The sequence below is a fragment of the Pungitius pungitius genome, chromosome 5 (assembly GCF_949316345.1).
Source record: "Pungitius pungitius chromosome 5, fPunPun2.1, whole genome shotgun sequence".
Lineage (NCBI taxonomy): Eukaryota > Metazoa > Chordata > Actinopteri > Perciformes > Gasterosteidae > Pungitius > Pungitius pungitius.
Genome location: NC_084904.1, coordinates 4949542 through 4965094, shown reverse-complemented (window position 1 = coordinate 4965094; position 15553 = coordinate 4949542). Strand labels below are relative to the sequence as shown.

General features: G+C 43.9%; 1 protein-coding gene across 3 annotated transcripts in view; it reads left to right on the top strand.

Moving 5' to 3' along the window:
• Positions 1–13304, top strand: part of tncb (tenascin Cb) — a 38672-nt gene extending 25368 nt beyond the window's left edge. Inside the window, exons 11-23 of one of the 3 annotated variants that reach the window (XM_037483540.2) lie at positions 17–292; positions 3442–3714; positions 4719–4841; positions 5751–5894; positions 6128–6247; positions 6508–6651; positions 7815–7945; positions 8041–8173; positions 9163–9314; positions 9495–9591; positions 10164–10325; positions 10788–10951; positions 11910–13304. In XM_037483540.2, coding sequence (XP_037339437.2) covers positions 17–292; positions 3442–3714; positions 4719–4841; positions 5751–5894; positions 6128–6247; positions 6508–6651; positions 7815–7945; positions 8041–8173; positions 9163–9314; positions 9495–9591; positions 10164–10325; positions 10788–10951; positions 11910–12020 — 2030 coding nt within the window. In that variant the 3' untranslated portion in view covers positions 12021–13304. The remainder of the gene's footprint in view (positions 1–16; positions 293–3441; positions 3715–4718; positions 4842–5750; positions 5895–6127; positions 6248–6507; positions 6652–7814; positions 7946–8040; positions 8174–9162; positions 9315–9494; positions 9592–10163; positions 10326–10787; positions 10952–11909) is intronic. The other 2 variants (XM_037483538.2, XM_037483539.2) reach the window with 2 other exon arrangements.
• Positions 13305–15553: the final 2249 nt, after the last annotated feature.

Genomic DNA, 15553 nt, shown 5'->3' with positions numbered 1-15553 from the left:
GTTTGTCATCACCCAGAGGAGGAGAAGCCTGAGGTGACCAACGTCACTGTCAGCGACGTGTCGTGGGACAGCTTCCTCCTGTCCTGGTCGGCTGAGGATGGGGCGTTCGAGGCCTTTCTGATCGAGGTTACCGATGCAGAGACGGGGGCCGAGTGGCAAAACCACACGGCGCCCGGCGATGCACGCAGCCTCCCCATCTCTGGCCTGTCCTCCACCACTTGGTACAGGGCCAATCTGTACGGGGTGTACAGGGGGGCGGTCTTAGACCCTGTCTTTGCAGACACCATCACAGGTATCGACGCTGTCAACACTGGAGCTTCTCTCTCTTCTTTGCTTCCTTCTTCTTCTGCTGCAGACAGTAAATCAACCAATGTTTTTCCAACTGGACTTTCAGGGTAGCTCTTATTCGAATTGTCAAATGGTGTTTGAGGATTCACCCCTGTTTTGTTAAATTAACTCTGAAAGGTGTTCTTTTCTGTTTGTACTTCAATCTTCAAATTGAAATATGACACTTTTATTGGCTGAACAAGAAGTTTAATTGTTAAAAGACTGGGATTTTGACCAATCATTGTGACTAATAAGGTGATCCTGCACTTGTAGGGATGGAGGGTTGTTTTGTCCATTCACATGGGCCACTTAGCTCCCCTCTGATAAACAGGACCGTTTTACCTCCAGCATTGGAAGGACATTACAAAGAGGTGTGCGAAGACAATCCCATGAGCTGAAAGTTATTCTACACGGGGTAAATAAAATATCCCATCCATTCAACGGAGTGCTCAATCCTGATCCCCAAACAAAACCCCTTTATCAGCCATCTCTCATGCACGTATGCCTGCCTTTGATGCAGGGATTGTGAAATGGACTAACACCCTTAACACCCCACGGCAACCACACAAAACCTATTCAATCAGTGTTAGCCGAGGCGCTGATATGCGTTTGATCCATGTTTGAGCTGTCCGTCTGCCTGTTGGTACGAGTCCAGTCTGGAGCAGCACCTGGTCTGTCGTAGGAACCGGCAGAAACACATAAAAGTGTGCTGTTTAACTGAGGCACAACAGGTGCGCTGGGTTCCCCACCCACTACACAAAACACAGTCATTACCCGGGATTACAATGCCGAGAGTTACAGTGTGTGCCATATAAGTGGGTCATTAACAGCGAAACCGAAACCTTCTCCTTTTAATGTCAGCTTCTCACATATTCCATAAAATACCTTCTGAGGATTAACACTGTCGCCTATAAAAAACTAACAGACCAGACTACAGTGTCAAAAAACACATGGCTGACTATTTTCTCTTTGTCAGAATGTATTGCGACATCATCATTCAGCATTTCGCTGATGAGGAGCAGTCAGCTGTAAGAAAGATGGGAGGACTGACGGAGAACAAAAAAAAAAACACCCTGAGGCGCTTTTGTCACTTTGTGTGAGGCCTCTCTTCTGTATGCATCCCCAGTTTCCCCGGGCCTGGACCGCTCTTCATTCTCATGCTGCCACTGCCCCTGGGCTCTGGTGCTGAGGGTGCCAGGGGCTTCTGGGGCCACGCAGAATATGGCATGCACTCAACACGGCCCATTGTCTGCATGCTAATGGCTGGCTGGGGAAACCATCTCAACATTTTTTCATTAGCATCACTTAATCCATAAAACATTGCAACTTGTGAACACGTGTGGCGACTAATTTGATTATGCCATGCACGCCGGTCGGTCGTCGGCCCGCTGGAGGAAAGCGCTGAGGGGGGGATAAAGTCCTCCTCTGAATGAGGAGACGTTTGAGTTTTCTTCACTCAAAGGAGTGATTGGACGTGAACAGCACCCCAAAACAAAGCTTGACTCAGTTGTGATTCATATTAGCAGCAGCTGCTCCCCTAAAGTTGCCGGGCGAGACTGGATCCGTGGGCTTCTTCTCGCAGAAGTGCCTTTTCCGCAGGTTTGCTGGCGCCGGCGCGCACCTCCTCCACTAACAGGCTCCCTTTTGTGAGCTGGGATTGTGTTCCCTCAGGTCTTGGGGGGATGTGGGGGTAGGAGGGTTGGTGGGAGGTTACCATCAGTAGCAAGCTAGCGCACGTTAGCGGATGGATGCGGCCCTCCCTCTCTTCCACTGACCAGCTAAAGCCGCCCGGCGGCTAATAAAGAGTGACAGCTCCCGGGGATTTGTCTGCTCTGCTTCTCATTTCCACCGCGTCTCACAACAAGTGCCTCATGCGTTTTTCACTCACAATATGAAAAGAAGGGGATTCAGGCTAGTTCAAGGACCCCTGAGACATTCACATTTGCCGCAGTGTTTTAATGAGCAGTGGCTGTGGGCTTAATTGAAGCTTTTCTGAGCCCACTTATATCTGCTTCTATCCTGGCCGCTTTAAAGGCTCTGTCCAGTCGGTGTATATATCCCTGCTGCTACCGGAAGTTTCTCCAGCTAATTAGCTTCAGCGGACTCTCCGAAGAAACTGAGCTTTTTTTCTCCAGCAGCTGTAGACTCTTGCTGTCTCTCGGTCTCTTCTCCTATGACTTCTATTATCAGATGCTGCTAATGACTGTCTAGTAATCACAAAGAATTTCACAATCAGAATTTATTTTAAGTGCAAGCCTAATCATAAATGTATTGCAGAAATAGGACACACCAACACATGCCAAAGGAAATTCATTGCACGGTACTCGTTAAATGGATTTGCTTGTAGGTAGCTAAAAAAATATACTGTATCTTATAAACTGCTACAACCAATAGGAATGGTTTGCAGACAGCTATGAAACAGGAGTCGATTGTTATAATAGATGGTTTTGAATGAACCTAATAACTCACGACGCTGTTAACCATGAAGCTCACACGTTTTCCACCTGTCAGTTAAAAACGGTAGATGGCTTGTAACTCGAACACAAAACTTCTCATTCGTGACAAAAATCAAACTTAAATGATATGTACAAAAGGCCCAGAAGGAGTAAACCACCCTACATAAAGAAGTGAAAGAGAAACTTAAGTTATTGTGACTTAATAGCGCTAGCTTGACTGGTTAGCAGTTAGCTCAGCTAGAAGCTGTATCATTCAATTTAGTTATTGTTTCCCTTTCTGGTCTGACCAGGCATTTACTGTAAAGTTGTTACTATTCCTCGTGGAGCATGCCCTGCCTTCCGGTGACCCCCTCCATATTCAAATGCTAGTGCTATGCTTTAGGAGCCAAGTTCAGACAAATATATTGTTTATTCATCTTGGGCCTACTAGCCACAGTGGCTCGGATGGGCCGGCTTCCTGTTATCTTTTCCGGATACACAGGGAAACTCTTTCCGTACTTTATTTTTCTTCACTCCTGCTGAGCTTCCACATACGTAACACAACCTGGCATTTACACAAAGACCTAAGCACACACACTTTCGCCGCCGTCTTCCTTCAAATGTCAAAGCACTCTCAAGTTCCGCACATCAGCGAAACTGACTTTCCCCTGTCACTCAGAGGCCGAACCAGAGGTGCAGGCTCTCCTGGCCTCCGACGTCACCCCTGAGAGCTTTAGGCTGGCCTGGACGGCTGAAGAGGACGCCTTCGACACCTTTGTCGTGATGGTCAGCGACGCCGGGGGCTCGGGCGAGCCGAGCGAGCTGGTGCTGGGCGGCGAGGAGCGCGGCGCGGCCATCACAGGCCTCACCGCCGACACCGAGTACAGAGTCCAAATCTTTGGGCTGGTTATGGGGAGACGCTCCAAGTCTTTAGAGGAGGGGGTGAGAACAGGTACAAGGTGAACGGGTGAGGGGGGGAGAAAAAAAAAGGGAAATCAGGGAAACTTGTCAGCGTGGTCAATGTGCGTTTGCGTCGCCTCTCGGCTCGTCTCTTTCTGGTGACAGCATGAAAACATGGTAATTAATAAGTGTCTCTTTGTCTTCTACCTATACCACCAACCAATCCGGGTCTGGGCCTGGTGGGATTTGATGTATCATTGTAGTATTTCCAAGGTTCTAGTGGGGAATTGAGGATTCTGTGGTGTACTTAATACTTTGCATCATTTAATGATTGTGGGTATTAAAGACTATCAGATTTGAAGCTGCCCAAGCTCTGCAGGTATTAAAAGCATTAAAGGCATCGAAGAAAATGCCTTGAAAATGCCCAAGACACTTACTCTGCTCTTTACTCTGCTGCTTTCATTGTGTCGTCTCTGTCCGGTCGTCCTCCCGAATGTTGTCTTTGACTGCCTGGTCCCATGTGTCGGAGTCGCTCTTTGTGAAGTGTGTGTGTGTGGGAGGGGGAGCAGTAGTCTCTGTCACATAGAGCGGGTGTCTATGGCTGTGTCTCCGTCCTCCCTGGGGGTGAGGCTTTACTCTTGGGTTGCGTGGCACATGTTTCACTTTTGTGCTGCTATCAAATGGGGGCAAGTTAATCTCCTCGGGTCTGTCACGCAAGATACTGTGGCTCGCTGGTTAGCCAGGAGGGGTCTCACTCTGCGAGCACGGGCCTCCCCAGGCCCCCCCCCTTTGTCTCTTCCACCTTGCTCTATTCTAAGCACACTCTCTTTTGCCTTATTCTTTATCTTTTAATCTGTGGTTGGATCTGCCTTGGCTACAATAACATGTAAATAATATGTGTCTTTTCGTGTTTCGTGTTAACTGTGAAGCAGAAAATATATGTAAATGGTACACTTCCAGTCCTCAATAGTCTAAGGACGGGGTGCACATATGAACTAAACCTGTATTGTGTCTCTGTTTGCCCCCGCCTGCTGCCTTCTGTCCCGTTTGTGCCAGACCTGGGCTCGCCCAAGGCCATCCGCTTCTCCGATGTCACCGACACGTCGGCCACGGTCCACTGGGTGCTTCCGAAGGCGCGGGTGGACAGCAACAGGGTCACTTACGTGCCCGCTCATGGAGGTCAGTGGGCTTCGCGTTTGAATCACTGCTCATTTGGTACTGAGACAAGCTGGCCACTCGTTGCAAGACTTTCAAGGAACGAGAGGTTTAGAACTAAACTGTAAAGATAAGTGAAGGAAGATTTCCTTTGCCACATGAAGATTTAGCCTGGGGGGCTATTGGTCTGACCGCAGAGAAAAGAGAATCATATTCCAGGTCATCAGTGGCTTTGTGGCCTGTATGGACATTTTCACTTGTGACCTATCAATCAGTTTAATCCTTCATCATCTGCTTGGAGAAGTCCTCTCTCCAATGCTGGACTACTTCTGCCCCCTGGTGAGTAGTTATAGATACTTCTACTGAAAGAGGAGGGGGGGGTCCTCAGCCAATTGAAATTATTGTCAGAAAAAAAAATCAATTTGAAAGCCCAAAATTAAAGTTGACATTATTATTTTATTCCTGCACGTAATGCCCCTTCAACCAGTAATCATGAAAGATTAAATCATGTCCATTTTAAAGTTAATTTCTTGACTTTCACTTTCAGAATATAAAGTTGAATTGCCCTTTCTATCAGGCATTTACACCCATGGGTTCTGCATTTGGGAGCCTCCTGATGAAGTCCCTTAACTTCTGAAATAATAAGACCAACATATCTGCAAGACAAAACTGCTTTTCAGCATTTTCAGTAATAGCATTAGCAATAACATTATTTTCTGAAAATGCTTTAAAAAATATCCATTACACAAATTATTATGGTGTTCACATTTCAGAATTTCTAATTTTACTATAAACGACTATTCCATTTTTTGGAAGGAGAAATAAAACCTGATCATATTGTAAAATTATCTAAATTCTAAAAAAAAACTCGCTCAGCCCAGCTTCCAAAGTCTCCACTAATTCACCCAGAACACCTTGTGTTTCCTCGTGCAGGTAATGCTAAGACGCTGACCGTGGACGGCTCGCAGGCTCAGACTGTGCTGCCAAACCTGACCCCCGGGGTCACCTATGAGGTCACCGTGGTCGCTGTCAAGGGTCAAAGGGAGAGTAAGCCTGGATCAGACAGCGTCACCACAGGTAAGACTTATATGGAACATGCCTCTAACGCTCAATAACGCCCTTGAAACCCCAGTACTCACATTAAGACAATTATTCTTCAGTCAAAGGCGGTCAAATGAATAAATGTCTATAGTCATCTAAAATTCATCTGCAATATCGTGACATATTGCCTAGTTTTTTATCCAGCACACTTCCTCAAGAAGCTCCGTCCGTGTGTGTGTGTGTGTGTGTGTGTGTGTGTGTGTTTACAGCTCTGGATAAGCCCCGTGGTCTGAATGCAATAAACATCACAGACACTGAAGCTCTGCTGCTGTGGCAGCCCGCCATCGCCACCGTAGACGGCTACGTCATCACCTACAGCGCAGACTCAGGTACCCAGTATACAGATGCACAGCAGGAATAACCACACATGCTGTACAAAAAGAAAAAGGGTTTAACTTGACACAGGTTGTTGCATGATTGAGGGGCTGAACTAATGATATATAACGAACGAATATTCAGTTTGAAGTAAAAGAGTCATATTAATCAGAGACGTAAGAAACATGCTTTCTGTTTTACATCCTGCCTCATACTGTTCCCTTGTAACCTGGTGATGTGCTGCTGTAAGGCCTGTGTCCTTGTGTCCTACTAGTGGCTCCTGTGATGGAGCGCGTGTCAGGAAATGTGGTGGACTTTGACATGAGCTCTCTGACGCCGGCGACCCACTACACGGTGAAGGTGTACGCGGTGAGGGACTTGGCCAAGAGTGCTGCCACTACCACGGACTTTACCACTGGTGAGCATCGCTGCCTCCTCAAAGTTCACTGGAGCTTTCATGATTCTAACTAAATTGCAAACGGACAAGTGCAGTCAAAGCAATGAGTGGCTACAAACTATATTTCAAAGTGAAACCAATGTGCATGATGAGGAGGATGTGAGATAACCAAAAGGACAAATTATTTCATGCTGACGCCAAAGGTCGATGTTTTTGACATATGAGATGTGTACTTCATTTACAGATGGTCTTTATTTAAGGATTTATCTTTTTCCAAACCAGACCACTAAGAAGTTGTGTTGCCTAAATTAAGTATGTCACAATCTATTTGTTAACCTAGCTAAAGATTTTCTTGCCTGAACCCAAACAAATCATTTTATGAACTTATAAAAACAGGATTCAACTATGTATTTTACAATCTAATTCAGTAGTTTTGGTTCCTAAACTGAAGATGTTTCCTGTGAAGACGGTTGTTTTATTGACACATATCGCGGATTAACTAAGTCACGAGTGACTCTTTCTCGGATGGTTGTACCAGGATACTTTGATCTCTTTACACTTTGTTAAGTGATCACCAAAACTTTGACCCAATTGAAGCCGATTCCCCCGATAACTACATGATGTTTCCAACCTGCCCCATCCTGTCCAAACACCTGGAGAGTCTTTGCCAATCAGATTAAAACCCACTGGGACACCAATGACCTCCATTATCCTTTTTTGGTTTGGTTTCCACACAAGCAAACATACCGCTCTGTTCATCGTCACAAAATACCTACTTCAATGGAGATTAAATACTTTAGATAAAGTATAATTGAAAACTGATGTTCATCTTTAAAGTCAGCCTTTGTCTTATTAGCTAAAATGCGTTTGGCTGATCTCCTTGTTCAAAGCAGTATATTACCGTACTGCTTCTTTAAACTGAGGCCAACCTCTGTCTACTGGAGGTAATAATAATTCAAACATGATGGATCCCTAACTTGTTCTTTAAAAACAAAGACACGGAGAGACTTCCTGACACTTACTCAGGATTTCACACATCGCCAATACGGCCTTCTTCAACCTCGGGAACATTGTCTGCTTTGACCTACAGTAGTGTCAAACCTGGACCTACCTGACTTCAATAATGAAGATGTGATTGACTTAAAAAACATGACATGATTTTAATGGTTTTTTTGTGTTTTTAGATGTGGACGCCCCCCAGGATCTGGCAGCCAGTAACATCCAGACAGAGAACGCCATGCTGAGCTGGAAGCCGCCTCGCGCCGACATCACGGGGTACATCCTCAGCTTCGAGGCTGCAGACGGCACCATCCGTGTGAGTAAAGACTCCGAGGTCCTACTGACTCAGGAGGACAGTCGGTCTGTGAAACGCATTTAGGAATAAAAGGACTCAACGTGCTTGTCTTGCAGGAGGTGGTACTGAGTCCCACCGCTGTCTCCTATAACATGGCTCCGCTCAGCGCCTCAACAGAGTACACCGTAAAGCTGCAGGCCATTGCTGGTCCAAAGAGAAGCCGAGTCGTCACTACGGTCTTCACCACCAGTGAGTGGACTCATACACACGGACAGATTTCAGCTGTGTGCCTCACAATTCATCTCTTCTTCTTGGGAGATACCATTCATTACCCTGCTTTGTTGCTAGGTTTATCATTTAATCACTTAAAAGTAACAAAATCCAGTAATTTATCATTTATCTCAGAAATATACAAAACTAATCCACTGTTTCTGCACTACAATACGTTTAGATAAGGCAGTTAGAGGATTACATTTCAATTGCAGATTTCATTCTTGAGCGCCATCTACGTTCTACCTGTTTTGGCTTTTTACTGGTTATGGGAGCTGTCAATCTTTTCTGTGTGGGTTTAGTTGGATCCAATGGAATCAGACAAAAAAGTGTTTTATAGGGCTGGATACTCCGATACTCAAAATCCAACAGTTTTTTTTTGTGTGCCTGATGCATTGATTTCTTCACCAGAAACATATAAACGTATTTTTACACATCACAACACTCATAAGGGGTTCCCCTTTAATTCTACAGAATTTTTCCAGATAGACAAAGTAGTTCACAGATAATTACACTTTTTATCATGGATGTGCCATTTTGGAAGCAGAGGCCAGAAAAGCTCAGGGTGCCAATGAGGCTGTGATTATCCTTGTGGTCACAATAGGACATTTTTATGAAGTGAAGTTTATAATTGAAAAAAACTATCCCTGTAGGAAAGGACTACTATGGGTATACAATATAACAAATCAATAGAATTGTATACGTGTAAATCCTTTAGTAATTCTGTTTCCAATACTCAATATATTCAAATGTACTATTTCTGGAATTGTCGGGAAAAAAACTGCACGACGAGCAAGCATGACACGCTACCAAAAGGTTTTATTCTCTGGCTTCAAAACGGGCCGCGCTGCAGCCTCTTCAAGCAGCAGGAGAACCCATTCACCACCACACCGGGTTACAGGTTGTGTCTAGTCCACTGTCTGGGTTTTACCAATCGTATCCTGTGTTTTGTGCGTTTGTGTTCCTAGCCGGTGTGCTGTACCGATTCCCGAAGGACTGCTCCCAGGCCCTGCTGAACGGCGACACCACATCCGACCTGTACACCATCTATCTGGGTGGAGATGAGAGCCAGCCGATCCAGGTCTACTGCGACATGAGCACTGATGGAGGCGGATGGATTGTAGGTCTCCGGTCATATGGCCCTCATACACCCAATATGTGTAGATATTAAAAGCAATGCCAATCAATGTTGCTTAAACACTGAACTAAGAGTCGTGTTTGTTTTGAAAACCCTCATAAAAGTGTTTACGGTCAGATATTTCACGCACAACTTTAACTGGTGACCTTTTGTCTTCATCAGGTTTTCCTCAGACGGCAGAGTGGTAAATTGGAGTTTTTCCGCAACTGGAAGAATTACACAGGAGGCTTCGGTGACATGAATGACGAATTCTGGCTGGGTAATTAAAAAAGAAATCAGAGCACAATACAGTGTTCCACAACACAAGTGTATTGTGACGTAATTAATTAATCTTCCTGTTTGTGATTAAGATGATTTATAAACAGGTTTTGTATCCAGTGTTTCAGTAGCATCCATAGTCTTAATTAATCCTGAATTGATCAATTTAATGCTGACTCCTCAGTAACAGTAACCCACCTGGAGGGCCCACATGTGATCAAAAACGGCTTGGGTACCAAACAGCAATTCTGATCACCGTATAGACTAAGCCTTATTCCATACTGAATGGTTAATGATCAGCTAAAGTAAGCCACGATCCAAGATGGAGAAAGCCCTGTTTTTGTTATCTCTTGACTCAAAGTGAGCCAGTGGGGAGAAATTATTGGGATTCAAGTCTTCTTTGTTGGACAGGGGCAAGGGAGACAAGCCGGATGGAGATCTGAACCCTACCGAGGGCACTTCTTACTTCACATCACTTCTTAAATTAAACATATTGCAAGAATTAGATATAGAGAGACTAGAGAGCCTTCACTGACTTATCATTGTCATCTATCTTCTATCGCTTTCCCTCAGGTCTTTCCAACATGCATAAGATCACAACCGGAGGTCAGTATGAGCTGAGAGTGGACCTGAGAGATAAGGGAGAAACAGCCTACGCTCAATACGACAAGTTCTCTGTTTCTGAACCTCGGACCCGCTACAAGGTCCACGTAGGAGGATACAGTGGAACAGCAGGTAGAGTGGACCGGTGTGGCCCGCAGCCAAACGTGTTCCTTTTCTTCTAATTCCCACTGTCAGTAAATTACTTTTGTTGTTTGTATGCAAGCTAGGTATGTTTGTTTAGTTGTTTGCTCTTGAGTGGCTGCTTACAATATGTACAATTACATGCAATAGAGCAAAAGACTATTTGCTTTTGCGTCTAAGTATGACAAAATGATCCAGAAAAACTGAAGCCAAAGTGTGTACTTAATCGATAATTAAAATATAGTTACTATCATAAAATATTAAGCACAAAAGTTTAGTCCCGCCTTAAGATATGACTGCAAATGGATAATATACTAAATAAACAACATGCTGTATTGAAGAAGACTTGAAGCTAGAGATTGAGTCTATACAATCATGTTCATTATTGCTAATCATTAAAAGCAAGCTTATTCCGCCACCTCCCCCGCCCCCTTCTGTTGTGTCTCCTTGCAGGTGACTCTATGACTTACCACCACGGCCGCCCCTTCTCCACTTACGACCATGATAACGACATCGCTGTCACTAACTGTGCCCAGTCCTATAAGGGAGCCTTCTGGTACAAGAACTGCCACCGTGTCAACCTCATGGGACGATATGGAGATAACAGTCACAGCAAGGTACAGTATGTCTCTAGTGCAGTTACTGCATGGCCTTAACTGTAAATTGATTCAAGAACTAGGGTCCCTAATGGGCCTCCTGGGGTCACTGAGGGGGTCTTTGAAATGAGTGTTCCAGGACTCCTGAGGACGGTTCAGCTAATTTAAAGGTTTTCCAGGCGTCCTTAGGAGTTCGTTTTAATGGTCTTTAGACAGGCTCCCACCATCCTTTAGCAGGTTCTTTGATGTTAGTTGGATTAGTCCTTGAGAAGATTCTGATGATCGTTCATGGGGTTCTACCGATTGCTGAGTAAGTTCCACTGGTTTCATTTCACTAACTTCGCCAGCCGTGATGTAGACAGATCATGCGTTTGTCTGTCCATGGTTTATCTCCCATATCAGCCTTATATTATGCGCTCAGTTACTGACTGTTTGCTCAATGACCTTTTGTGTTAATTGTTTTGCTAAAGGCATTTACAGCAAGATAGAAAGGAGCTTAACCTTCTACAAAATCCAAGCTAACGATGCTAATAAAATTCGAGGGAAAACTTTCCAATTTTCCACTAGCTTTGTATGATTGCAATGTGGCCGAAATTAATTTTCTTGCCCTCTGTAACATGGTTTCCGATCCTTTTTTGCCTCACGGAGCATTTTCATGTCAGACAACTGCCAAGCGCAGCAAGTAGTGGGCACTTGTAAATTGGGAAATATGTTGAAAGGGACATGTGAGAGAATCCGGTCAATTTCCCAATCATGGGTTGATGTATTTATCCGGTTAAACCACACGTAAAACAAATTCAATTGCCATACCAACATTTTTCCATACCATAGTGGTTACATTAATGTGAAAGTGTTTGGACAGTGTTTGGTCTGCTGTTTCCAGGAGTGTCCAATATCGCTGACGATTGGGTTTCTTTGACTGTAGTGTGGGTCAAGTTCTGACAGGAACACAACTCTTTGTCCCTCCATTCCCCTTTAGGGTGTGAACTGGTTCCACTGGAAAGGCCATGAGCACTCAATCGAGTTTGCTGAGATGAAGATCAGGCCGTCCAACTTCAGAAACCTGGAGGGGAGGAGGAAACGGTCATAGACGATCCACCGACACCACCAACAACACTGCTACTGCTTCGTCTGGACTCCCCATGACCCACCTCGGCTCCCTCACCAAACACACCCTGCAGCGACCAAAGCCTCTGCCAAGGGCCCGGCTGCCTCCAGGCAAATGAAACACCAACACAACCCCCGGCCCCCTGATTGCCCTCAGACCAGCCTCGACTGCATAATACCCCCCCCCCTCCATGTAATACGGTTGTGGAAGTGCGGCCGGTGCGAAAACAGATGGGCATGTCACGAACTGGACTTAAATCAAGACCACGCGCACCGAAGAGAGCGAGAACAACTCCATCGCCCCTCCTCCCGATCCCGTCTCTTGTGTTGCAGTATTTGCGGGGAGGCGTCTGGGCAGCTTGGGCATTATGTTGTGTACAGATTAATACAGTTCCCTATTTCACATTTGGGATTCTACAGAAAGGACAGTCTGTTTATAGTACAATGTGGTCTTGTTTAGGTTCAGGGCCGATAATACGGTGATAATTCAACTGGATTATCATATAAATTCTATTCCTTGTACAGCACTGTACACGTACGCGTCAGATTTAAACATTTTAAAAGGGTTGCCCCTCAGATGGCATTATTCAGATGTCTGATACCTCCGTCTAACTTGCCATTTTATTGTCTTTGCGGTTAACTTGTCTCAGTGTCACTTTATCCTCCCCATGTTCCCTTATCTCCCAACATCTGACGCATTAGAGATGGAAATGAAAAGTGAAAAAAAAAGTGTTTTACCCGCCCCATCCCATGTCCACGCGAATGGCAATGTTTCAATTCATCATGTAAGCCCATAAAGTCATCATGATACAGCCACGGTGTTAAAGAATAGAGAAAAGAACAGCTGATGTTTTTTCCATTTGTTTTGTTTCTCTTGTGAACTGAGGCAGGACCTGTTATTTAGTATAAAATGAAACAAGGTGATAACTTTTGGTTTTTGTGTGCAAAATGTGAATACAGTACATAGATGTGGAACAAGAGACCGTTCTGTGTTGATGACCCAGCCAATTTCAATTGAATTTATATTGGACATGATGAGAATAGTGTGTGAACAGGTCAAAACTAGGGAACTAGTTTCTGTTTCTGGCCTCCAGAGCCGCCTCCCTCTCCCCTGCCCCGTCCACAGCGGCATACTAAACCACTGACCTTCTAAAGAATGCCTGTGTAAATTAAGTTTGTTTTTATTGTTTTGTTTGTTTATAACTGGGTGAACAACAGGTGTTTCTCTGTAAGCTGTATTACAATAAAACAGTTTGTTTAAAAGGAACATGATGCAGCGTTTTAGTATCTCAGGTCTTGACTCAAGGTGCACCTTCTGGCTTAAAAAAAGCTCAGTTGTCCTGCAGACAGTCCTGAAATTCTATTAGTTAACAGGTTTTTGCCCCTCAATTATTAACAAACATTTTAATTATTGATATAACTGTGTAAATATATATATATATAAACTTAATACAACATCCTTAATGATATTGTAAAAAACAAACTATTATAAACAAGAGCAAGTACCCGTGTTCGATTTGGCCATGGAGCTGTGTGGAAAAACAAAACCCGTATAAACTCCAAAATGATATGTTGCCTTCTGCAGTAAATATTGATGAAATCCACCTGTAGGGTCCATTTGTCCTTGGGACCAATAAGGACCACTGGTTCTCCCTTTTTTTATGCAGCAAGAGAGCGGATTGTCCAAGCAGGCTTTCTCTTTTGTTTAAAGTTTATTTGGCTCACAAGAAGCAAACAAACCCATAAACATATCCCATCCCTAAACTCCTAAAAAACTCTGGCCCATGCTGGTCCCATTCCTAGTTACCCCTTTAACCCTATAACGCCAAACGTATCATATATGATACACGAGTTTTTGAGCCCTCTACATGAGCATTGTGACAATTTTTTTCTTGAAAAACCCGATGTATACAATTATATACATGCATTACAACGATAATCCACCAGAGGGCAGTAATCTGCTCACTAGAGGCCTTTCCCGCCATTCTACAAGACTGCTATTAATCAGGAAGTGGACAGGTGTGATTTTTCAAGAAGAACTTTGCCAATTTTGGAAAAGTTAAGGTAAGAATTTTTTTTTTGTGTGTGTGAAACGTCAATAGGAACAGTTACTGGGTTGGTGCAATGTGAAATTACTTAATATTTCATAATCTATGTTTTGGTAAAACCGTGTTAAAAATGACGTATCAAATTTGATACAGCGGGTGTACAGTATAAGGACATGTAACTCTAAATCAGTCAATTGTAATTTTATTGTATTTCATGCATTATAAATAATATCAAGCAACATACTGTCTTTTTATATTTCAAGTAAACTAATTAAATGTTTAAATTACATTATTTGGTACATTCAGAGCAAAAAATCAGATATGCAACTTGTTGTATCATGATGATTGATGACTAGTTTGGTGTTGCAATGGTATGATTGATAGCAACCTCGTTTTGCTTACTGATTTTCACTAAAAACTGACCAATTCAAAGAAAAAATACACAATAATCAGTTTTTTGTGTGCATGTGTGTTTTAGATGGCAAAAAAATTCAGTGTTGAAGATGTTCTAAAGATGATTATGGATGGGAATTCAAGTGACATGGAGCAGCTCGGGGAAGATGAGGATGAGGATGAGGAATGGACTCCTACTGCAGGGACTGGGGAAAACCCAGATAGTAGTGATGATGAGGAAGAGGAAAATGATGATGAAGTCCCAGAAGTCCCAGAAGTTCCAGAAGAAGACACAACACAAAAGCAATTTGCAAGGGGCAAAGTGAAAAAGAAGGAGTATCAGTGGAGAAGACCACAGTTTGAACCTCCATCTGTTGAGTTTGTGGAATGTGTTGAGGAAGACTCTGAAGAGAGGCTTGACTGGACACCATATATGTATTTCAAAGATTTTGTGACTGAGGAAATGCTACAGGAAATTGCAGAAGAAACAAACTTGTACAGTGTTCAGAAAAATGGAAAATCAGTGAACACAAATGCCCAAGAAATTGAGAAAATTCTGGGTATGTACATGCACATGGGGTTAGTACAGATGCCCAACGTACGAGCTTACTGGGAGATGGAGACAAGGTACCCCCCAGTGTGTGATGTGATGTCACGGGGTCGATTCCTGAATTTGCTGACGCTGATTCACTTTCAGGACAACCTCAATGTGGATGAGGATACAAAAAAGGATAAAGTGTGGAAACTAAGGCCATGGTTAGAGAAACTACGGCAACGATTTCTTTGCGTACCTCCTGAAGAATGTCACGCTGTTGATGAAATCATGGTGCCTTTCAAAGGAAAATCAAATCTACGATGCTACATGCCAGGAAAACCTCACAAGTGGGGGTTCAAGATGTGGGGACGTGCCGGCCAAAGTGGCTATCTCTATGACTTTGACGTGTGCCAAGGGAGAGAAAATCCAGACAAAGAGAAATCTGATGTTGGTGCTACAGGAGATGTTGTCCTGAAAATGACTTCAACCCTTCCAGCAGGAAAAAATCACAAAGTTTTTGCTGACAATTTCTTTACATCA